At 39.7% G+C, this 24,745-nt stretch overlaps 1 protein-coding gene across 1 annotated transcript in view; it reads right to left on the reverse strand.

The window, feature by feature from the left end:
• The window catches only part of luzp2 (leucine zipper protein 2), a 284,343-nt gene extending 263,648 nt beyond the window's left edge, over positions 1 to 20,695 (reverse strand). Inside the window, exon 1 of the mRNA XM_050042392.1 lies at positions 20,601 to 20,695. Within this exon, the coding sequence (XP_049898349.1) occupies positions 20,601 to 20,655 (55 nt within the window). The 5' untranslated portion in view covers positions 20,656 to 20,695. The remainder of the gene's footprint in view (positions 1 to 20,600) is intronic.
• Between the last annotated feature and the right edge of the window lie 4,050 nt (positions 20,696 to 24,745).

Here is a 24,745-nt window from a genome sequence, read left to right on the forward strand (position 1 = left end):
TTCTAAAATAAATATGTCCCAACATGCATCATGGTGTGTATTTTATAAAAACTGTTGTTGCTCTGGTTTTATCCTCAAACTACTGAACCCTCACAAATAGGTAGTGAGGCATCTTTAAGACCTCGCATAGTTGCTTCTGCTACACAGCTGCTGCATGACCTGGATAAACAAAATGCTGCAGAGACAGCAGTATTAACAGCATACTGCTGTTATGTCAGATAACCCACCAGGACAGGGACATGGGCTTTATAGTATAAGGATAAAGTATTTTTAGAAAGAAAGAAACATCTGATGCTATTACAGGGATTGGGGTGCAAAATGTCAACTGTGTGGAATAATATACCACATCCTACTACACTACTATATTTAAACTGACAGCTATTAAAATGAGATGACATTTTGTTTCTTTATTATACAGACAAGCTGTGGAGAGTTACTGGAACTTTGAAAAGAAATGTTCACCCAAAGGTGTAGTTAGAGAAGCATTCATGGATGGATTACTGAATGGGCTGACCAGGCACAGGCCCAGGGGCCCAAAGTGTCAGGGGGCCCCCTGGCCTTTCCTTGCAAAATGTCATTCACATTAACACGTACTGACCAGGAAGAGACTCAAAATGTCCACAAGGAGACACACAAACACCACAAAGAGAAAGGAGCTGCAAAGGGACAAAAATAACTACAAAAACTCGCCCATGGGAGCAGTGTGTCCGCATCAAGGAGCTTTAGGGGCATCTAGCAGTGAGGACTGCAGATTGCAACCAGCTGAAACTACCAGTCAGAATTTCTTCAATGTTCATGCTTTAGGAGTTTTTTTTTTTTGGCAGAAATTATCCAGACAAACAAAAAAAGGCTGTTAAACGTTAAAAATCGCAACAACACAACAATGGGAATGGTAGTACCTAGAGCTCGTCTTTGGTTTGGCTGTTCTGGGTTATAGGGGTGGGCGATATGACTCTGAAATAATATCACAATATTTCAGGGTATTTTTTAGGGATGCACCGAATATTCAGTAACCGAATATATTCAGCCAAATATTGCAAAAAAACACACATTCGGTATTCGGTGGAACGAGTGAAAAGCAAGACCGAATAATAGCGGCGTGTTTTGATAACGCAATCAAACAGCGTGCGGTGACAGACGGATTAAAATGACGGCAGTGTGGCAATATTTTACTCCGTCCGTCACCGCACTCACATTTGCGACTAAAAATAGTTTTGTGCGGGCAAAATAAATCATTCAGCACGCTGTGTGAGTACAGATTTCAACCAGCAGCAGAAACGAAACGGCGAATCCCGCCGGTTGTGGGTTGAACGGGGGTCACAGACACAGACAGGAATACGTATTCCTGTCAAATACGGCGGCGCATGATAACGGCTTACCGGCGACGGAGAAGTCCGGCTCCAGGTGAATAACTTGTTGTCATGACTGCCCAAAAGTACCTGAACAGCCGAGCCGTGGCAGCACACAGGTATGTGACGTGTCAGAGGAGAAACGAGCCGTTCACATTTCTCTCTTTGTGGCAGGTAACGAGGAGGAGGGTGGCTGGTTGAGTATTATTTTATTTATTTATTTTATTTTGATCCCCCCTATGTTAATCACTCATTGATGCTGTTTTTGAAGTATGAATAAGTCAATAAGATGTATTATAGAAAAGTGATTTATCTTTATATAAATGACAAAAGGCACATCTGCCTCATTTTTGCTGTGGTATCGTGATACTACTCAGAACCATGATACTTTCACTGGTATTGTACCGTGGGTCCCAATTTTTGGTACCATGACAACACTAATCTGGAGGGGGTTCATCTGCAAAAACTAATGAAAAACTAAAAAACGGCATTCGGTATTCGGTACTTGGTATTCGGCCAAGCGTTTAATATTATTCGGCTTCGGCCACAAATTTTCATTTCGGTGCATCCCTAGTATTTCTGCGATAACGATATTCTTGACAATATGACAAAGTAGTACAAAAAATGTATTATTAATTTAAGAACATAGAATTGCAACAAAATGAGTGAAAATATTCAGTAAAAACAAGACAAAAATGAACAGCTCCCAAATACAAAAAAAAATGTCCCCTGGGATCTATATATATAAATCAGCAGGTGATTTCCTTCTTTTAGTAAAATCCTAAATGATTGAGGGTTTTTTTCCACCTGGACCTTTATGCTCTGCCATTTCTCAGCTAATCATCACGCTGTGACAGGCTGTTATGATACCACAACTATCACACATTCACATATATGGAGTTGTTTGTTGAGCTGGGAGCGCCACGTAGGTTTACATTACCAAAGGTTTATGACAAAATGGACTGACGACACGACTCCTGTGTGCGCACGGCGAGAGAGGAGAGGGAGAGACGCTGTGCTGCTGCCAGAGGAGCCACTGGATGAGTTCCCTCTGAGCGGTGAGTCACTAAAAGAGTCTGAGAAGTCCGGGGCTGTTCATAAAACATTCAGGACGCCACAGTTTATTCCACACTACTGAAGCAGAGTCGGTTATAATTTCTCTTTTAGTCATGCTTGTTGTTGACATGGGTAACAGTATGACGGCAATATGTCAATAAGCTGAAATATCGGCAGTATCACAATATGAATTTTATATTATCATGAACCAGATAAAATGGTACACCCCTACTGGGCTACTGTAGAAACATGATGGTGCAACATGGTTGAATCCACGGCTGGGGACCTACTCCACATGTAGATATAAACAGCAATTTTTATCAGGTGATTATACACTAGAGAAAACATATTATTATATTCCATATCTGGGACTATATCCCCCTACATCCTACACACTTAACCTTTAAGGTAAGTGGCTAACATTCATGGACTCTGGCAGCTGTTGTTAAACACATCATAAGCTGCAAGTCAGCTATGGTCAACATAAAGAAACACTGACAAGGGAATTTGTTGGGATTTGGTTTAGAAATCCATTCCTACATACAACAGTGAAGAGGGACATTGGGAGAGAGGAGTCAAAAACTGATCAGCTGAGGTCTGGACGACAGTAGGAAAAGGCAACACACAATTAAAAGGGGAACTGACATGAATAACTGCACACAGAGCTCAGACTTCCAGTCAACAAGCTGCAGCATGAGCCAGGAGGACATAAACATGCAGGTTTATCTGTGCATCTGTGAGCCAGCCGCACTGCTTGACAAAATGATAAGGAGTGACAAACTGCAGCTGCGCAGCTAGGAGGGAAGATAAAGGTTCAGCCGATGGGAGCAGTTCTAACCAGCAGAACCAAACTTAATATGCTGCAGTGACTTTAACTTGTAATTGTTTTTGTCAGATTCTGTTGCCGATGACACCGCGGAGGAACACTGAGTGACTCTACTGGGAGCTTTCCTCAAAGACAAGCTGAAAGAAACAAATGCCACTGAGACCAAGAGGGTTCACTTCTGAGTAAGTGCTTCCACAACCTCAGCTACACTGAAAAAAATAGATCTGAACAGATTTAAATGTAGCATGATTAAATCTGTGATATTAAAGGTATACTAGGATTGTTGGTTACTGTTTGTAAACACTCTCATCAGCTAAAATGTCAGTAAAAGCCAACCCCAATTTCACTCTAGTTTGCAATTTCGCCTCACTGTATTTGCATTATTTTTGGTGCTGTTTCTCTTGGATGCCTGCTGCTTACAGTCTGGCACCTAGTCGCTACCTTCTGGATATATTCATGTTTATGGAGAAGAATAAATATTAAGATATTTCTAGGGCTGCCCCCTAATAGTCGACCAAACGTCAGTCAACCAGAAAGGTTATTAGTCGGCAAGATTTCACTGACTGCAGAAAGAAACAAATGAACGTCAAACTCTATTAGGAGCTGTGCCTTGTCAAAATAAATCAAAACTTATATGACTGGACCATGTGGGAATTTAATTTGAAAGGACAGACACAGGAAGTGTCCACGCTCAGCAGTCAGACAGGAGTCAGGTTAATTTCCAGGGCTGGTACCTGCGGTTATTCCACAGGCTAGTTAATAACATGTCGGGCAGGAAATCCAAAGTGTGGGATCATTTTGAGAAGGTGAAGGACGAACCCAAGGTGATATGTAAACTCATCTTCATTGGTCGACTACAAACATGACGTATCATCTGAAACATGGAAGTAGCTACATGCCCATTAGCCCACAGCGTCATTAACAGGCGGCTCGCTCAGTGTGTGACGTGCACTTGTAGATAAAATATAGGCCTATATTAATGAAGGTTCATTAGTACGGTTTTGTATTTCTCTGTAATGTAGCACAGTGTTAACAATGTTACTGATACTATTCTTTCTCACACCTTCAACTCAAACCATTGTGTTGCCCCGCCCAAAATATATATAATTCAATAATCAAATTAATACCGTAACCATGCGGGCGACTAGTCGACTAATGGCCCTAAATGACGACTTTTTGTAGACTAGGAAAACTCTTAGTCGAGGGCAGCCCTAGATATTTTTGACCAAATACCCAGATATCAATGTTGTGATGATACTGTGGGGTTGGTGCTTTCACTAAATAATTTCACAATGGGACTATTGATATATAATCATCAGTAATGTGGGTAAAATGATTACGTGGGTGCAAGCAAATAATAGAACAATAAAAACAGTCTGGTGAGTTCTCAAAACTACATCACTTTACTGTTACGCAGCCTTTAAGACCAGGAAACGACAACACTTACAATATTACAATATCCAAAATCTATCACAACATCTAGTTTTATATCACCATCATATCAACATATTCCTGAGCCCTAGATTTAATTACCCTACATTTACACCCTTCAGATTTTTTTCAGTGTAATGTATCATTTCCTGGGGTTATGGGCGCTAAATGACTAGCAGCTGCTGATGGAAACTAAATGATACAGCTAACGTGTGAATGTAAATCGTCTAACCTTCTCTAAACACCCATATAGTGAAGCAGTTTCCTGCAGCGCTGTGATGAAAGCAGTATCCTCTTTGTATATTTTCCAAAAGGTAAAACATTGCCAAGCACTGTACTTGGGTACAATATTCTTTCTGTGCTTTATGCAATTTTAATTTAATGCAACTGGTGTCACTTTCAATTCCATCCATTATCTTTATTTCATGATGTAGGGACTAGTTACTTTGCAGATTAAGGTGTTACATCCAAAAATATATGATAAGCCCATAAAGTATGATGAACGAGTATATTAAGTAGTCAGACTCAGTGCCACCTGGACCAGTGACAACAATGAAATGCAGCTTGCAGGTTAATACATCAATATCACTGTGAAAGGGACCATTCACTGTAATGAGAACTTTTTCTTTTGATACATAAAAAAGATTCTGCTGTTAACAAAATGTTCTATCCTGAATTGTCTGTCTACAAGTGTTAGCCCTGTGATAGACTGCCTACCTGTCCAAGGTGTGCCCCACCTCTTCACTCATTCTCTGTGCTTTTATCTGTCTGATCTTATGTAACTGAAATATGTTTCAATTAAAAATTTCCCTTGTAAGGCAGTTTTGGACGGTGCTAAATACATTCATTTTCTCTAACCGCTTATCCTGTTGAGGGTTGTAGGGGACTGGAGCCTATCCCAGCTGACATTGGGCAGGAGGCAGGGTACACCCTGGTCAGGTCACCAGACTATCACAGGGCTGACACACAGAGACAGACAACCGTTCACACTCACATTCACACCTACTGAAAATTTAGCATCACCAATTACTGTAACCTGCATGTCTTTGGACTGTGGGAAAACCCACGCTGACACGGGGTGAACATGCAAACTCCACACAGAGGGGCCCCTCAACCCCAGGGTTCGAACCCACCACCCCAGGTTCAAACCAGAAACCCTCTTGCTGTGAGGCAACAATGCTGACCACTTGTTACCGGCTCACCCTTTCCCCCTTCAAGGGCGATGGCCTTGTGGGTAACCTGTGAGGGTGTGCAGTGTACTTCATTGAGTGTGTATGGAGGGAAGTAGCTCTCTCAGTGTGTCATGGTGAAGACGCATAAAACAAGTAGTGATGACAGCAGTAGAACTAAGTGTCTAGATAAGCTCAGGGCTACTGTTAGACCTCATGAGAAGGCCATGTTTATTGTTTTATGGTGAAGACTGCAAAAAATAAAGAGGTGGCGACGCGCACATCCCAAAGAAAATTTCAATTGTGTGCTGGATCAGAAAACTCAAGTGAAGACGTTTCAAGCATGCAGGCTCTTCCTCAGACTTGTTAACCCAACTTGTTAATAAGTCTGAGGAAGAGCCTGCGTGCTTGAAACGTCACGAATGACAAAATAAAATTATAAAGTAATGGGAGCTCTATTTGGTGTGCGGATCATCTTTTTCTTTTTCGAAGACTGCAAAAAAGGCCATTGTTGGTGAACAGCACCTGAACGCCTCGCCATCCCTCCTTCTGCAGAGTGGTCCGGACCGCTAGAAGCTAGTTACCAGCTAATAACAACCCGAGCTAAAATTAATGTTAATAAGCCAGCGTGTTCCCAACTAGAGAGAGGTAACACACTGCACCACTGTGCCACCCCTGCTAAATAAATAAAGTATATTAGTATTTGCATTGTAGTCATTTTTAATGAATACTTATTCTACCACTTCTTTATGCTTTATGCCTACATTCTATCCATAGTATGTATTAGCTCGTCCACATGCAGTCCACAAGTGAAAATTATGAAACCGATTAAGTCACTCCTCTGCAGGTCATTTCAACTCAACCTCAGATAACAAATTGTGAGCCCACTGGCAGCAGAGAGAGAACAATTTTCAGTCTAATTAACAAGTAAGGACACATGAATGGAGAGTGTGGTCATGTGTTCTCAGGATGCTCCACACCATTGTGACTACATAATGCGTGTTGAGCTGAATGACATGACATGACAGATGCAAATAGCTGTATGTTGCAGCGACACAATTCAATCATTTGCATTCAATTCAACTTGTCTCAAATAGATAAATTCTCTTTGCACCTATGGTTCATACATAAATATAAACAAAACACACCAGACACATCAACCAAGACACAACTATGGCAGAACAACTCATTAATAAACACTGTTGACAACAGATTCCTGATTATTTTGTGTAAAAGACATTAAGAGGAGCTAAGCATATTCATAGCATAGGAAACTAGCTTCTCACTCTGTTCTACTAGGTGTCGTGCCAGAGGGAAGAAACTTGAATTCCCTATTAAAGAGCTGTGGAGGACACTCCAGCATAGCTCTGGCTGTCCTGACAACCTGCCGCTGCGTGGCTGTGACAGGTCCAAGTAAATTTGGGCTGAGCCCTCCAGGATCCCACATAACTGTACTGCTCTGAAGGGAGGCAGGTCCCTACCACAGCTCTCTGGAGCAGTCACAGCCCCATTTGCTGATGTGGGGAGAGAAACACTTGGGGCAAGTAGCCCGAAGCAGCTGTCATGTAATTCAGCCTGCGTCAGATACTGATGGTGGTGTGTGAGCTTTACTTTAGCGGGCTCTTTAAGAGTGATGAGGCATTACAAAAGCTCTTTGTTCCAACTAAGCAGACAGAAAAGAGGAAGTCAGCAGTCCTGCCCACTTCATCAAAACACTCAACTTTGTTAAATCTCCGTTCAGCCGTCACTAGGATACCAGCCAGTACTTTGTGAAGTGTGTGAGGTGCCTTTTCCCACAGCGACTCAATTCAGCATTTTAAACAGTCATTGCAGAGGAAGAGGTTTATCATGTAATTAGTCAACAACCCCGGCTGAGACTGTAGTCATGGAGCTCTAATATAAAAAGAATCTACAAATCATTTTTTTATATCACCCACTATGGGTCCAGTAGGGTCTGGACAGTTTTTCTTTTCTCACAAGTTCTAAATTTCCCAATGCAGAAATGTTTTGAACAAGACATGCAATTCAAATATCTCACTACTGAGTGTACAGCAGATGGGTATCAATATGATAACCAACCCAGTAATTATCATATTTTGTTAAATCTAGCTGGCGCAAGACTGAACAGATTGAACATGAGAGACTAGGAAAATGTGAGATGCCTTGGACACCAAATGATGCATAACTGCGTACCATGCTATTATTCTCTGTAAGTAGTCACCAACCTACTGTGCTTTCGGTTACTATCTATTTAACTTTTTAGCTGAATAAGTGGCATCGGTCCACTTTGGTCCAGGCCAAAATATCTCAACAACTATATGATGGATTGCCAGGAAGTTTTGGAGACAGTACTGGTGTCAGAGGATGAAGACTGCTTACTTTAGCAATGCCATGACTCTAATACTAGCGTCACCTTAAGGTACATTTGTGGTGTTGAGTAAAATGTCTCTAACAACTATTAGATGAGTTGTCTTAAATTTGGTTCATACTGTCATGTAGAGCTGGGCAATTAATCGAAAATTAATCAAAACAGACATTCAGAACCTCTAACCAACATAATCTTGCCCATGTCAGTAATTTATTTCAAAAATTCTTTCCGAACTGTTTGTGTCCAAGTAGTGTCCCCTTAAAAACGCACTACTGTGTGTGTAGTCACATGACTCAACCCCATACAGTCTGCGACCTGGAAGCAACATGGAGTAGAACTCAAACACCCAGACAACTGAGCAGCTTGAGCATCTTGTACCAAAGAGAAATGCCATGTCTGTCCTGTGGACGAATTTTTGGTTTTTGTGAAGACGACACCGTACAGAAAGAAATCAAATGTAAACACTGCGGAAAAAAACGTTTCAGCTGCATCTCAAGCCCCTGTTGGATCCAAGGCAGCTAACGCTACCTGCTGTTAGCAAGTACATGTATTTGGTTATCAACAGCTAACCAAACCTCAAACTGTTATTGGTATTTAAAGGTATAATATGTAGTTTTTCCACATAAAAATGTCCAAAAACGACTAAAACAATATTGTATATTTTGTTTAGTTGTGTACTTTGATTATCAGAAATGTTTCCAAAAAATTTTCAAACCCAGATAAATATGAAATATTAATAAAAGTTACGGACTGTGTCATTAGGTAGCAATGGCGGCGTAACTCCAGTTACTATAGCTATTAAATGAAGGAGGAGAAGAAGAAGCAGACCGGATGAGATGTCAGAGAATGAACGTTACTGTTGCTAGGCTAAGCTAACTCGTCATGGATCATGATTATGCATTGACGGTTGCTGCACCTTCTAACACCGAAGCTGTCCCGGTAAACAAGCCGGTAAAACGGAAACGTACGGGTCAACCAAGCGATCCCAGAAGGATTTGGGATAAGAAGAGAGCTAAATCAAGGATAAATAATTGGTGTGGCCTTTCCGAGATGGAGAGAGCTTCGTGAAAATCTAAGACTACAATTCGACACCGACCTTACGTGTGTTCTACTAGACAGGTAAGCAAACATCTGGCTGATGTTATCGAAATATTAATCATTGCCACCAGTGTATTGCAAGCACTGCTGCCCGCCGGGGCACCAACGCTCCGGCCAGCAGCCTCCGCTGCGGAGCGGTGCGGAGCGGTGTGGAGCGGAGGCTGGCTAACCACAACATCTAACGATAGGTTTCTATAATGCTGAGCTGATGCCGGTAAATTCATGGAGTGAGGAACGTCAGATCTGTATCTGTTATATGACTACAACTCCCATGATCCCACGCTACTTTGTGACGTCATCCAACTCCGTCTTCTGTTGTTGTTTTGGTTTGAGACCCCTAGTGGCAGAAAATTACATATTGCACGTTTAATAATATTCAGGAGGGTTAACTTTAGATCATGTTTCTATCATTGTCAGGGGGTGGCACTACTTGACAAATTATCATAAATCTGATCCTTTATCAACTTACTGGTACTTGCATTTGCACTTTGTTTAGCTGATGCAAGCCAGTAATGTCTCTGTTGAGTCACCCTACACTAATTTGACCCATAAACATTAGTAAGAAGAAATCCTCTTGAGGGTGTAAAGAAACAGAGAGCTGCAATGCTGGTGAGTAATACCAAATGTTATAGTCTCTCAGGCTTAATCTCTGTCATGACTTCTATGTGTGCTAACTAATTAATGTCAGATTACTAACATTAGTGTGAATGTGTATCACTGAGGCAAACTGCAAGGCACTTCAGCATACGGTGAAGTCCTATAGCTTGGCAGACATTTACCTAACTGACAGACCATATCATTAAGTCCAGCCAGCATAATAATTAGAGCCATTAAGACCTGATCTGGTTATAACTGCAGTCTAGTCAGTGATTATAGGGCAGCACCTGGCCTGTTTGTTTATGTTTCATAATGGTGTGTTTGCTATCTTGGACCAAACTCCGGCTTGAGACAGATCTGTGCTGTGTTTGGAGACCAATAACAAGAAAAACATGCACATCTGGATTAAAAGCATCAATTAACATCACATAGAGTGTGTTTTTTATTTGGTGGAAGAATTTAAGGTCAAAGGTGAAACGAAGATATGATGGGTTGTAGTGAGACTTGTCCTGCTCGCCCCTCTAACTCTAACAGAGCTGACACCAAAGTCTGGCACCTGGAACATTGTCACTGACATCATGTCCTTTCCTAATTTTACTGTTATTTATTTAAAACCACGAAAAGACAAGACTTCAATATTAGATATCCAAATCTAATAGTCTCATATCACTATACCACAGATATATGTTCCGCACCGATGTCTTTATACTTTCTGTAGATAACACAGTGTGTGATAACGCTGCTGTATACTATGTCAGGCTGTTCTCATTCACTGTTTGTACTTAGTCCTACAGGGTGTCTACAGGTATCACACAGTTACATTTAATGGAGCTCAGCCTAAGTTCAATCAGGAAGACTTTCTTTGTGTTAATCCATTCACAATTCTCTCCCTCCCACTCCCACTGCTCCCTTTAATCAGCTGACTATGGGTGTCCACTCCTCTAGTTACCCAATCAAACTTCGCCACAATCTCTTTCAGCCAATCAGGATGCTACTGCAAAATTTTAAATCTGCTCTCCGTTCTCTCCTCTGCTGCTGTCAACTGTCATTTTAGGCAGAATCTTCGCGCCCTCCTCCACTCCTTTCACCTCCAGACATCGTATCTAGAGTCCAGGACGAGCTCAACAAAGGCACATTCCTCGACTCATCCACATCATCACCATTCTCTTTTCCACATCTTCACCGCCTCCTGTACCACCACCAGCGTCCAGACCCCAGAGGAGTTTCCTATTCGACAATGGATTCATAACCCTCCTTATATCATACCATCTTGATGGGGACTAATCGCCAAAGCCTATTTTAATTTTTTCATTCTTATGTGCACATTAATAAATATTTTTTTCACTACAAAAACGAGTCTCTCCTGATTGACATGCCTTTTAAAGGGATAGTGCACCCAAAAATGAAAATTCAGCCATTATCTACTCACCCATATGCCGAGGGAGGCTCAGGTGAAGTTTTAGAGTCCTCACATCCCTTGCGGAGATCCCAGGGGAGAGTGGGTAGCAGCACAACTCCACCTAATGGAGGCTGGGCGCCCCAGATTCAAACGTCCAAAAACACATAATTGAAACCACAAAATATCTCCATACTGCTCGTCCGTAGTTATCCGTAGTGAACCCCCTCTCCCCTTGGATCTCCACAAGTGTTGTGAGGACTCTGAAACTTCACCTGAGCCTCCCTTGGCATATGGGTGAGTAGATTTTTGGACGAATCATCTTTGACTTATTTACGCATTGCAGGTAAGCAGTATATAGGTGTGTGTTACGTAGGAATATGGTTATTTGAGTGAGTTAAGTCGATCTACATTTTGCCAACAGGTAAATGTAAGTATGAAATAAAATGACTATTGTTGTTTTTTAAAGATTTGTAACATTAGAAATGTGGACTTTTACATAATAGGAGAAAAAATAGAAATGGATAAATGAAATTAGATAAATGTTTGTAGCAGTTAAGACCTCACAAATTTAAGACTGTTTAAGGACTTTTAAGGCCTTATTGTTGTAACGTTGAATTTAAGACATTTTAAGACACTCTAAGGACCTGCAGAAGCCCTGTCCTATGATGAATAATGCACTATAATTTGTATATAACCCATGTAAAAGTGAGCCAGGGATCATGTGACCTATGAGCTGCAGGCTGTTGTCTGCTTTAGGAGGTGGTCAGGGTGGTGAACAGGTCAAACAAACACAACAATTACATACTCAACATAACATGACGACGTCTAACCATGATTATTTTCCGAAACCTGACCCAACCAATTGGCACGTTCAGACTTTAGGCTACTATGACTGCCTTAAATAATCTTAACAACATGCAATGTGCAAAACGGCTCCTCTCTCTTAAAATGGAAACATTAAAGCTATTTTCAATTTTATTATCTGTCACTTTCTGCCATGCCCTCTCAGTTTATGTTTGTTTTAAAACTATTAATTTGATTTCAACACATAGATCTATAATTGTTTCCTATTCAGCCTATTATCACACAGTCAAGGAGACTAACTGGAATCATTACACTACTGATTACTCTGAATCGTCATATAATAACCAGAGAATTAAGAGCAATTTTAAAGGGCCATAATCGCCGTATGGTGCAACCTCTGTTCCCTCACATTATTCCCTTATTCAAAGATGATAAAGTCCCTGTAGAAACCGTTATGCAAAATCAGCAGTGGTTTGACGAGCACCAGGAAGCTGCTCCCCGATCACAGGATCTAAAACTTGGTGGGAAGTTTTGGAGCAAAGAGAAGTAGGGTAAAGCAGAGTGCAGTGCAGCAAAATGTCCCACTGCACCAGAGGCTCTTAATACGTTTTCATATGCAGACAGGGAGGTTTTAAATACACATATATGCCATCAATACCATCTATTTTAAGAACATTAGGAGTTCAAATATTCTGAGAGGCCAGAAAATGTTAATAAGTGCTGCATTAAACAGTTTAAACTTGGCTCATAGTGGACCTAAAGGGACTTTCTAAGGCTTTAGGTGTCCGATGATATTTTGTCCATTCTCTCTTCAGTATTTATTACAGTAACTTAAGACAAATTCACATTACATTTGATTATATGGTTACATTTTGCACGCACTGCCGTGACATGGTACTAAGGAACACAACTGAAGTTATTATTTTGTGTGTTTGAGCAAATACTTGTATGAAATGGAGTCTGCTAAAGACTTAACTTGTAGTTAGAGATGCAAAAATTATTCAATTAATCGATCAGTTGTCAACTATTAAATTCACCATCGAATAATCTGATAATTGAGTAATTAGTTTTTGTTTTTTAAAGAAAGAAAAAGCGCAAACTGGTAGAAAAGATTTCCATGCACTTACATCTATGCAGTGCTTCATACTAAAGTGAATCGACTTATTGTGTTAGTGTTTCCAGCACCTTCCCAGGACCAAGCTGGGTGGAGTGGTGCATCAAGAAAGAAAAAGTCAAAATGCTTTGATTCTATCTTCATAAATGTGAATATTTTCTAGTTTCTTTACTCCTCTGTCACAGCAAACTGAATATCTTTGGGTTGTGGACAAAAGAAGTCATATGAGAACATTATCTTGGGCTTCAGGCAACACTGATCGACATTTTCCACCATTTCCTGACATTTTGTAGACCAAACAACTGATAGATTCATTTGTAATTAACAAAAGAAAACATTAAAAAAAAAAAGGTCAAAATTCTCTGAAATCCTCCTTCAATATGAATATTTTCTGGTTTCTTTATTCCTCTGTGACAGTAAACTGAATATCTTTGGGTCTTGAATACAACAAGACATTTGAGACACTGATTGACATTTTGCACCATTTTCTGTCATTTTATAGACCAAACAACTGATGGATTAATTGGTAAACAATTTATTTTAAATAAAAAAGCCAAAATGCTTTGATTCTATCTTAAATATGAATATTTTCTGTTTTTTTACTCCTCTATGACAGTAAACTGAATATCTTTGGGAGGTGAACAAAACAAGACAGAGGAGAAAATCATCTTGGGCTTTGGGAAACACTGAGCAACATTTTTCACCATTTTCTGTCACTTTATAGACCAAAAAACTAATCAATTAATTAAGAAAGTAAAAGACAGATTAAAGTGATAGTTCAGGTTTTTGGACATGAAGTTGTGTGAAACGCTGACCATCTCTAGCTCTGATGTGACGGTGTCACTACTCTCAACGAGCCTCCTGCTCTGAGAAATCAATAAGACAGTTCATCACCACGCCGTGCAGGTGCGCAGGATAGCAACGGCTAACGAAAACTTCATCGGCTGTTTCCAACAGAGAACCAGTAGGCTATTATTAGTGAGGAAAAAGATGTACTAGCCCTATATATACCTACTACTACAGCGCAAACACCAGCTCAGGCTCACGACACACCCTCGTCAGCTGCTGTAGGTAAACAGAGGAATACCAAAATGGTGCGAACAGCTGTGGGAATAAAAACATCGCCGGCTCCCAATTCCATCAGTTTCCTGTTACAGATGTAACTGTAACTATCCTCATTATACATTATCCCTTACGTATATACAGTCACACCTGTACATATATTTTAGCTTTTTTAGTCTTGTCCCTTTTTTGCCATCATTTTACATTTAAATGTTGTATTTTCTATAGGCTACAGTATATGTATTTGTTAATTTCTTTACAAATTAAACAATATTATAAATATATTTTGTTACATACTTGAACAGAAAAGGTGTTATTATTAATGTGGCATCCTGTGATTTCCTGCTCAATTCTCTGACTATGCCACCTGCAACTAGACCCAGATTTACAATGCCCGTACCTTTTCAGTGACTTTCAGTGACATAAAGAAGATGATCACTTTAATGCTAAGTGATAATATTCCCTCTTGCTTGTTTGTGTCTTTTTCCAGCAAAGAAAAGTTATAAAAAGGATGTTCTCTTTTTTTCAGCTTGTGCTTCATGCAGCGCAAACCTTCACAAAGCGCCAGCCAACTCACTGTGTGTCTGCAGAAATCATGCATTTCAATGTAGGAACCTGGGTGGACTGAGGTTGGACTCCGGCAAATTAAATATGGCATAAATCTGAGCACAATGAGCCCAACACATAATACATTCAGAAATATAATTAAACTGGGGAGTTAGACGATTTAAAATACACAGAATCAGTTTAGATTCTCTCATGTAGAGCGAGGTCACAGGAAATGGTGCATGACTGCCAAGCATGGAAGGTGGACATGGTTCACAGCTTACACAATTATACACAGTTTGAACACAATCAGTCCTGTGCTCACTGGCATTCTCTGTAATTTTGGGGACAGGTGTTCTCTTTCTTCTTCATGTTGTCTCACTGCAGCAGAAAATGAAATGGAAAAAAAACAACAACAAAAAAACGTCTTCAGCAGATATGTCACGCTCAAGTAGCGCACACATAGGCTGTTCTTTGACATGCATCCAGCACAGTCAGCAGGAAGACAGAGGAAGAAGAGGTCTGTTTTTCCTGAGCCTTATTCACTGAATAGAACCGCACGTGTCCCTGCAAAACATTTTCAGCTGCGTTGGATAATATTAGAAGCGATGTGGACTTGTTTGTGTGTCCGGCTGTGCAGCTGGTATGATTGTCTCAAATGATAACGAGGACAACACTGCTGCTCCTACGAGTGTCCAGTCCATAATGCAAGATAAATGCAAAAAATTACTTTCTGCATGATAATAATACTGCGAGTTAAGCTGTAATGAGTTGTAGACAATAAGATATTTTGTTTTGGATGTAATGGCTCTCATTCTGGTTCTGTTTGGCTTCAGGCCCGTGGCCAGCAGCTGCAGATAAATTGATTTATTCACAAAAACAAAAGCATGAAAATGCTGAAGAAAATGTGGAGAAAAAAGCAAAGATACAGAAATAAATACAGAAATACAGAGGTGTACCCACTACAGTTGTCATAACTGCTCTGATCCACATGGTGGTGCTCTTTTATCAGTTTTGGGCAACACAAGAACAACTCATGCATTCAGTACCACATGATATAAAACAATAGAAGAAGAGGAAAACACTTTGAAAATACTTTGAAAGACTAATGTCTGACACCCTCTCACATCTAAAGACAATGTCATTTTTTTAGTCACACACTATAAGTTTTTTTGAAAGGCTGGGGATATGATTTTGCTAAGCACCAGGCTCGTAAAATACACAGTGTGCGTATATTGATATGTTTGTTACAAAATGTTATATGAAGTTGTAAACTTGAAATGTGTTGTTGATAGTGCGTACAGCTCTTGCTGGCACTGTAATAATTGCAGGAGGGTGGATGTGGCCATGGCACAGCTGGAGGAAGTATTTATATGGACACCTTTACGTGAACATTACTTTGATACTCATCTTTCATGAACTGTGAGTGGACATTTAACAGTGGTATGGTTGGAGGCAATCCTTACCTATTTTATTCATTTTGTTTGTTTTGTTTTTTTATTGAATTATTATCATTATTATTATTATTTTCTTTTGAGGTGGTTTGAAATTCAATAAACTTTACAGTAAGTCATAAAAAAAGAGGGCTGGGGATCTTGCAGGGTCACTGTTTGCAAGACTTCCTCTAGATTTCCCTTTGAGGTAATTTTCCAATGTTTTCCTGATGGAAAAGTTTATGCAAATCTCCCTTTAACAGTATTAACAATTCTTCACGTCGGCAAAAACACATAACTTTAACAACATGAGATAAAAGGTGTCACATGTCGACTGTATTCTTGTCAATTCAGCATCAAAACAATCTATAAAGACAAACTGTATTTGCGTACAACTCTACATTTTGGATTTTGTTGCTTAAAGTTGCTGCCAGTCTCCGTTTGTTAGCTGTGCCGTTTAAGTGGGAGGAGACAGTGAGAGTAACAGGCTAACTGTTTTGAGAAATTAAGATTTCTCACTATAATAAGTGCTGGTTGGTTGATCATGTACACCACAAATTCACTGTTCACTTCACAACTCTAAAAGTTTCTCCTCCAGCCAAGACTAAAAACTTCATATAATATTAAAAATGTCTGATTTTGTCAGAACATCAAAACAAGAAGAAGACTGACTTATGAGAGTTGGAATGAGTTATGTCTACTTTACACAAAGCAATCAAGATCACGGCTGAGTGCACAAACTGAGGTTAAACTCTCATAATTTTATTCTGACATTGGAAATTTGTCTCTGACAGTGAAGTCACTTGAAAAGTAATTATATGCCCTGTCACCAAATATTCCCTCTACATTTTATTTTGTTCCAAAAGTCACTTTTTGGCCATTTATACAACAATTCAGTTGACATTTATATTCTAAAGTTTTGATTGATCACAATAGAGCAATAGATATTAACATATTAAATAAATACCTAGAATATTAAAAATTTAAAACCAACACAGTGTTGAAGTGAATTTCCTTATATGAAAAAAGACAAGATCTTTTGGATATAGTTTTACAGTTCATTCATGGACAGTAGCTCCAACTTCAGGAAGATATACGATACATGTCATTAGGACAAATTAAACTGTGGCTCTTCTGTTCAGTGATTCACACTATATTCTATTATGATAGAGGTATGTAACATGGGGAATTAATAGGAAATAATTTCTAGGTGAAAATTTACGTTTGTATTTGGATGCTGTTTACTAGGATTGGGCAATGTGACGAGATTATTGTTAAAAATTAAATTTGTTGGCCATGATAACAAAACAATATTCAATTATGCAACGCCTATTATGAATTTTGCACTATATTCAGCATCTCTCTTCCTCTTTTACCCTTGCTTTCTCTGTGTCACATCTACAAAAGAATGAACAGAGAGGACACTGAACTGTTTGCCGCAATCATTTGATGAGTACAAAAGAAAAATAATGACTGTAGTTAGTTGGGGAAGCTGTCAAAGGGGCTGTGATGTGTGTCACACTCACTAGTTTGGGAGCTCTGTTTCGGCCTATTATGACACCTTTTTTCCTTTATAATCAGACAAATACAACCACACACCAATCCAAGTTTCTCTCGTTCATCAAACTAAGACAAACGTTAGCGTCATTACCTTGTTAACTCATCGTAAAACACACTTCATTCTACATGACAGAGACAAAACCAATCTTACTAAAACTGTCTGAGTGAGTCTTATTAGTCATCTGGTTAGTTAGTCCACTGTTCGATATATCAATTCCATGATTAATAATCTAGTATCACTGATGCAAAGTGAAAACATCAATCCATATTATCATCTCTAAGTCACGTCTTTATTTTGACTTTCTGTGTCACTGTCGAACAGCAGCAGGCAGATGACAAGCAGCCAAGAAAAAAGCAACAAGGTTAATGCTATTTACTCTGGAATAAATCAGCAGAGTGGAAACATTCTAGATTTCAGAAAATACGTGTCACCAGACGAACCACATGCCATATGTACACTCGTTATGAAATAAAACACAACATTACCTGCCTGGCCGGGCATCTCACTGCGCTAACTTCTGCATATGATATCATCTCATATCTTTCACATCAAATTGAAATCCTATCGTGGCAGACTTTGTAATATCAGCAAATATCGCATCATTGTCCAAAGAACTGATATAATATCGTGACGAAACTGGCGATTTACCCCCCTTACCAACAACCACCAACTCTAGTTTGGTCAAAATAAACCCTTAATTGACTGAATTAGATGTGAAAACAAAAGAAACACCAAGATAATAGCTGTGGTAATATCTTAAAAGTAACAGACAGTACTCCGCTGCTTGTTTAGTCATCACTGCAAAACCTCACCTTGGTGAGTTCGCGACTTGCTGCAAGTTGGTTTGTTTATGCAACAAAATGGAGGCCTATATCTGTATAATCATCATTCCATTCATTAATGTTGATAAACATGTTACTGTATATTTATTCCCCTTGATTGATCTTATTTATTGATCTCAGAATGCCCTTGCACAAAATAGCGCTTAGAGCCACTACACTTTGTGGCCCCTCAAGGGATTCGAACATATGCTTCTCTAGTCCATATCTATTTATATCTGTGCGACTCTCGCTTCAGCTTTGTTTTTGGTCTCTATTGATAATAATATTGTATATCATTGTTTTTCCTAAAAACATATCATCAGTAGGGGAATTTCAATATCGCCCCACACTACTGTACACTAGACGCTCTACACCGATACTATGGTAACTTCCATGCAGCAATTTATTAGGACCAAATAACATCATGTCAGTCATCCTTACTGTGTGCCCAGAACAAAGGTGTCAGCTAATAAAAGATTTACCGCCACCGCCTTTGTGACAACTCTCATCAAATCTAAAATTCACAGCTCGTCTGAATGTATCCATCTGAGCGGACAAACTGTCAGGACTCTTTGAAAATGTCCTGCCGCCTCTAAAAGGATGACAGAGCGTGAAGATTTAATTGAAACATAAATACCATTTTGATCTTATCCATCCAGTCCATCCATGCTCCATACAGTGATACACTTTCAGTGCTTTCTGTGTCTTGAGAAACAGTTGATTAAACACTGAAAAACATTAGCCTCATTACTCCATCCATATCTGGCTGCCAATCATCCGCTGTCTTTTTATCCAGCTGCATCGTTGCCATTCTTCACACATTCTTAGTCACCATCTGTCAAAAACTAAATAATTGAGCACCATTATCTACCGCTGTTTAACATTTGCTTTACCCAGAACACTCAGGTCCTGTGAGGGCTGTCCTTGAGCTTTGTATCTGTGCTCTGACACTGATAATCAACCACAACAAAACAAACTGCACTGGCTCTCGTAAGCAAGTTGAATTTGTGTTTGTCCTACCTTTAGGCTGGTGTGTACAAATCCTGTGATGAACATGTTACACACTTCACCCATCCAACTCTTCACCTACATTACAGCTCTGAAGTGTTGGTACATGTGAGTGATTGTCTTTGCAAGACAGTCTGTTCCCAAGTACACCTCCTGGATTTGCACTAATTAGCCAGTCTGCCTGTCCCTGTTTCAAAATGTAACTTTATGACTCCTGTCAACCTGTGTCGACGCCATCAACTGTTAGATTACTGTGCAACACCAGTGCCACAACATCGACTGTGTACTGGAGAACAAATCAACCACAGTTCTACAAAGATATCTTCTGTTGTGTGTGTGATGAGAGTGTGTAATAACCGGAGTCTAAGCTGCCTGATAACTACAAACACACGGTCGATCAGTGTGTGGTTTGCTTTTGTATGCCATGTTTGTTTTGGACCTTTGTCTTGTATTGTGGTGGTCTCATTCCCAGTTCCTTGTGTGGTAGTTTGTTTCCATTACTGTGTGTGCACGTATGTGATGTGGATACCAAACCCGGACCTGATGGGACCCGAGCTGGGCCCCTTTGGGTTCAGACAAATATTTACAAGTCATATTTGGGTTCTGCCTAATTGACATAATGCTTTAAGTTCTTTTTAGTGAAAATACAATGTTAACTTAACTTAAAAAAAGATGGACATACTGTCTGTGTCACGCTACTTCTTGCTCATTGCTGGGGTTTGGTATTTTTATGACAAATGGTAAATGGACTGCACTTGTCTGGTGCTTTTCTTGTCTTCCGACCACCCAAAGCGCTTTTACACTACATCACACATTCACCCATTCACACACACATTCACACACTGGTAGCCGAGGCTACCATTCATGGTGCCACCTGCTCCTGAGTAACCATTTACATGCGCACACACACACTCCAATACAACAGCCATCAGTAGCAAATTGGGGTTCAGTATCTTACCCAGGGATACTTCGACATGCAGACTGGAGGATCCAGGGATCAAACTGCTGATCATTTCATTAGTGCGCCACCCGCTCTGCCTCTGAGCCACAGCTGACCTAACAGCAACACAACAACACAACACAAAAACTTGCATACACGTCTCATACACAAACACAGACACACATGTTGGGCTCAGGTTGGTTTGGCATAAAAAACAGACTGACTGTCAGGTTTGGGTCTGGCTCAGTTACAGTATCACAATATTTTCAGTAGCAATATCAAGTCAGTACACAGATGCCACAAATTGTTTTTTTAATATAAATGAATACTACTGCAAATACAAGTTAAGCTTTTGGTTTCCTTTAAGAATACTAAAAATCAATTCCTTTTTCAGTCTGTTAGATCCACTTTACTGAGAAAATGACTGAAGTGAAATCAACAGTCTGAAAATTATTGTATTAGTTTCCCTTTGGGGACAGAATTTGCTGTTGAAAAGAAGTTAATAAACTGCAATATCTCTCAATATGTTATCCCAACTTACATGTCGCAAAATGAATGAAATTGAAATAATATTGTATTGTGACTCAAATATTGTGAGAATATTATAATGTCCCATTAATCATTGGTCATTAACAGTTCATATCTAATGTTAGCTGGCTGTGCTAAGAAGCAACGCTAATGATTTTATGTGCAGGATCCGCTTTAAAAAGATTAATGACAAACATTTACTCAAGTCCAGTTTGCATCTAGGGCAACTCTGGAGGCACATAGGGTGTAATGATTCCCACCCCTAATTTACCTGCAGTTAGCTTTAGGCACAAACACCACTTGGTTATGGTTAGAAAAACATCATGTTTTGGCTTAAAAATACACAGTCTGGGGGAAACAATCCCAGCAGGTAAAGCAGCGATGTCTCTACAAAAAACAACTGCTTTTCATGCCACTATTCAGGCAGGAAAAGCAGGCATCTTGCCCAGGTGCCACGCCACCCACCGTCCCCTCCCGCTCCCAATGTCAGCTCATATTTTACATCACTTGAGAAACGTTGATATGATACATATGAAATGAGTGAATGTAAAGTTTTCATTTGCAGAAATGTATAATGCCAATATTTTCTTCTGATAATTGGGTTGCACGTTGTGGAACACTTTGGACAGAAGTCCTACATAAATCCAGCCACTAATATAAAAATGTGATAAATAATCACACTCCTTTTAGTTCTGTTTTGGTCTCCAAGAAGTCTTGAGGAAAACATCTGGCACTCTAGGAGTTAAAGAGAGCTGTGAGAGTGAATCAAAGCAGCAAAGTTGCAGCCGGAAAACCAAAACAATGAGCTGAGAGGCGACAAAACACTCTGTAGAGCCGAGGGTGTCAGGTGATGATTTTCTGTGGGTTTATCACTATGAGCAACACCACTGTTAATATACAAATGCTGATCAGAGCAGTTTATCATCAAATGGCCATTAAATACAGACCTGCCATCACCCCTGTGCATTTACATTTTAGTCCAGTACCTTCAGGAGTTTTAGATTCAGTCACAGTAAAGTTTTGCTTTTTGATATAAACCCAAACACAGCCAAACACCACAGCCACACCGAGACACAACCGGCAGCTTTAAGACACCTAAAAGACTTGAAGATTTGACAGGTTAAGAGTTCTGAGATATACAGGGCCCCGTTGAGTGCCTTAAAAACAAACAGCGAGATCCTAAAAATCAATTTTTTGATGCACTGGAGAGCCCAGCACAGGAGAGAGATTGTCTTTTTTGGTGCCAGGAAGAACTTTTGCAGCAGCATTTTCCACAATTAGGTGCAGATGGGACAGCAGTAAAGAGCAGTTAATGGCCAATAAAGGGAGATACAGTAGCCAAGGCAGCAGGAAATTAAGTCATGAATAATGTTATCTATACTGTAGGTTAAAGATTTTAGGTGCCGTCCTCAACTGGAGGAAGTAAGAACTAACTACTGAGTTCATTATGCTTATCAAAGCTGGGACTGCGTCAAACATTAACCCAGATTTTTTTGGCAAATGGCTTGACGAGCTATTTAATGGTGATAATGATGGAGTCAGAGAGGCCAGATATGACAAACTCAGACTTGCTCTCATTAAGCTTGTGAAAGAGTCTTTGATGTTTCAGTTCTTTCAGTCAATATTAGAGGTAAATAAACCTCATGAAGTGCCCTAAGTGTATTTTTGTTTTTATCTTTCTACAGATGCATTTTGCATATTAATTTGTATTTTATTTCTCTGTATTCAAACAAAGAAAAAACACACAATCTCCTCTTGTTTTCTAAGACCCCTACGTTTAACTTCTTGTTTCCCAAAGCTCAACTTTTAACGTGTGTGCTTCCTCCTCCTCATCACCATGATTGAGCATGACATAAACGAGACAAAACAACTCTTTAGGCCCTTCAGGCTTCCACGTGTAGTGCTGAGTGCAAGCGGAGGAAAGCCTCTTTACAGCTGACCACTCGTGCTCTCTGAACGACTTGGGTCCTCGTAGGGCTGTGGCAGTTTTTCCTGCAGACTTAGGGCGAAGCTGCTGTGTGTATTTTTGGAAAAGCCCACCACATGTTAGCAGTTGCCTGAGAGACACTTAATACCAGCTGGAGCAGGTCTGAAAACACATACACAACACAGTTTGGTGTTAAATCCTCGCTGATCAGGCTTAATGGAAAACCCTACCCTACAACACTTTAACAGCAACCAAGCAGTCAGTGGCCGTGTCCCCGGGCATCTTTTTTTAACCGTAATGCTGTGTCGTGTTAGCTTCTCTTACTTCTGTAGATATCTGGATAGATGCAGAATAAATTATGTCACATTGACCTATTTGCAGCGATTGCTTGAACATTATAAATCACATCAGCAGGAAATGATAAAGAGCACCAAAAAAAAACCCTCTTTCTCCATGGAAAATATATTAACAGCTATTATAGATGCTAAGAGGTAAAAATGGACTCAACAGTGAACTGGGAGGCAAAATAAATAAATCAGGGAGTGTGTCTTTAAGCTACTAAGTTGTTCGGCTGCTTGTTTTGGAAGAGGTGGCTGAGAGGTTAAAGGAGCCTTCCAGGTTGTAACTTCACAGCGTCTAGCGCCAGAGATTTCAGCACTTAACCGATCATGAATTTGTAATGTACTGGCAAGAGTTCATGCCCACAATAACAGAGTACCACTACCAAATTAAAAGCATTATCATATCCATTTTGTGAGTGCAGTGATTAAATGATCTTATGTAGAAAAAAACATGTGACACTGCATTAGATGACTGGAGAGAGCAGCATCTCTACAGTAACAGCAGGTATTGTACATATATGTTTTATAGTTGGGATATTTATTTTAACCAAAAATGAGACATTTTCTGTCCTGAGAGCAGAAGCACACTAAACTGGGAATCCCAAACACACTCAAGTCAATAAAGCACATAGGAGGTAAAAAAAAAAAAAAAAAGTTAAAACCCTTAAAATGTAATCAGCTCACTCTCTCTTAAGAGCTGAGGACACAGTGCCCGAGGATATGAGGCTGTCTGGGTCACTGGCTTCCTTTCAGTCTCTCCTAAAAATGTACTTCTATCGGAAACCATATCCAGACTTTATCTGAGCTGCCTATTTAATTGATATCTTATTGATTTTATTTCCCATAATTATCTTGATTTTAGTTTTGGCCTTCCTTATTTCTATCTTTTACTTAGATGACATTTTATGACATGTTGTTTTATTCTCCTTGTGTTTTAAATGTGTTCAGTTTTATTGTACAACACTTTATTGCAACTGTGTTTTGAGAGGTGCTATATTCTAATACTTAGACTGTTATTCATAGTGTCATTAACATATACTTTGAGGAGACTGGGGGAAGTTGCAACACCTTTTGTATTGTTTCTCTCAGCTGTCCAGAGACCAACCTTTTTATATCTTAAACTTACATCTGTTGGCTTATTTCCCATAACACACAGGTCATAGTTCAAGCAACACTTAGTGCAACAAGGAGAAATAAGCATAAACCTATGGGCTCAAGACATAACCACTTCAGTGTATTTTGGCATTAATAATTATTATAGTTAAGTAATGTCATTTATGTTAATCAACTAGCGATGCGTAGGTCAAGCCCTAACCAACAGGACCCACGTGGGGCAGGTTCGGTTAAGCTCACCAGTAAACGTCACA

This window comes from Epinephelus moara, chromosome 1 (genome assembly GCF_006386435.1).
Source record: "Epinephelus moara isolate mb chromosome 1, YSFRI_EMoa_1.0, whole genome shotgun sequence".
Classification (NCBI taxonomy): Eukaryota; Metazoa; Chordata; class Actinopteri; order Perciformes; family Serranidae; genus Epinephelus; species Epinephelus moara.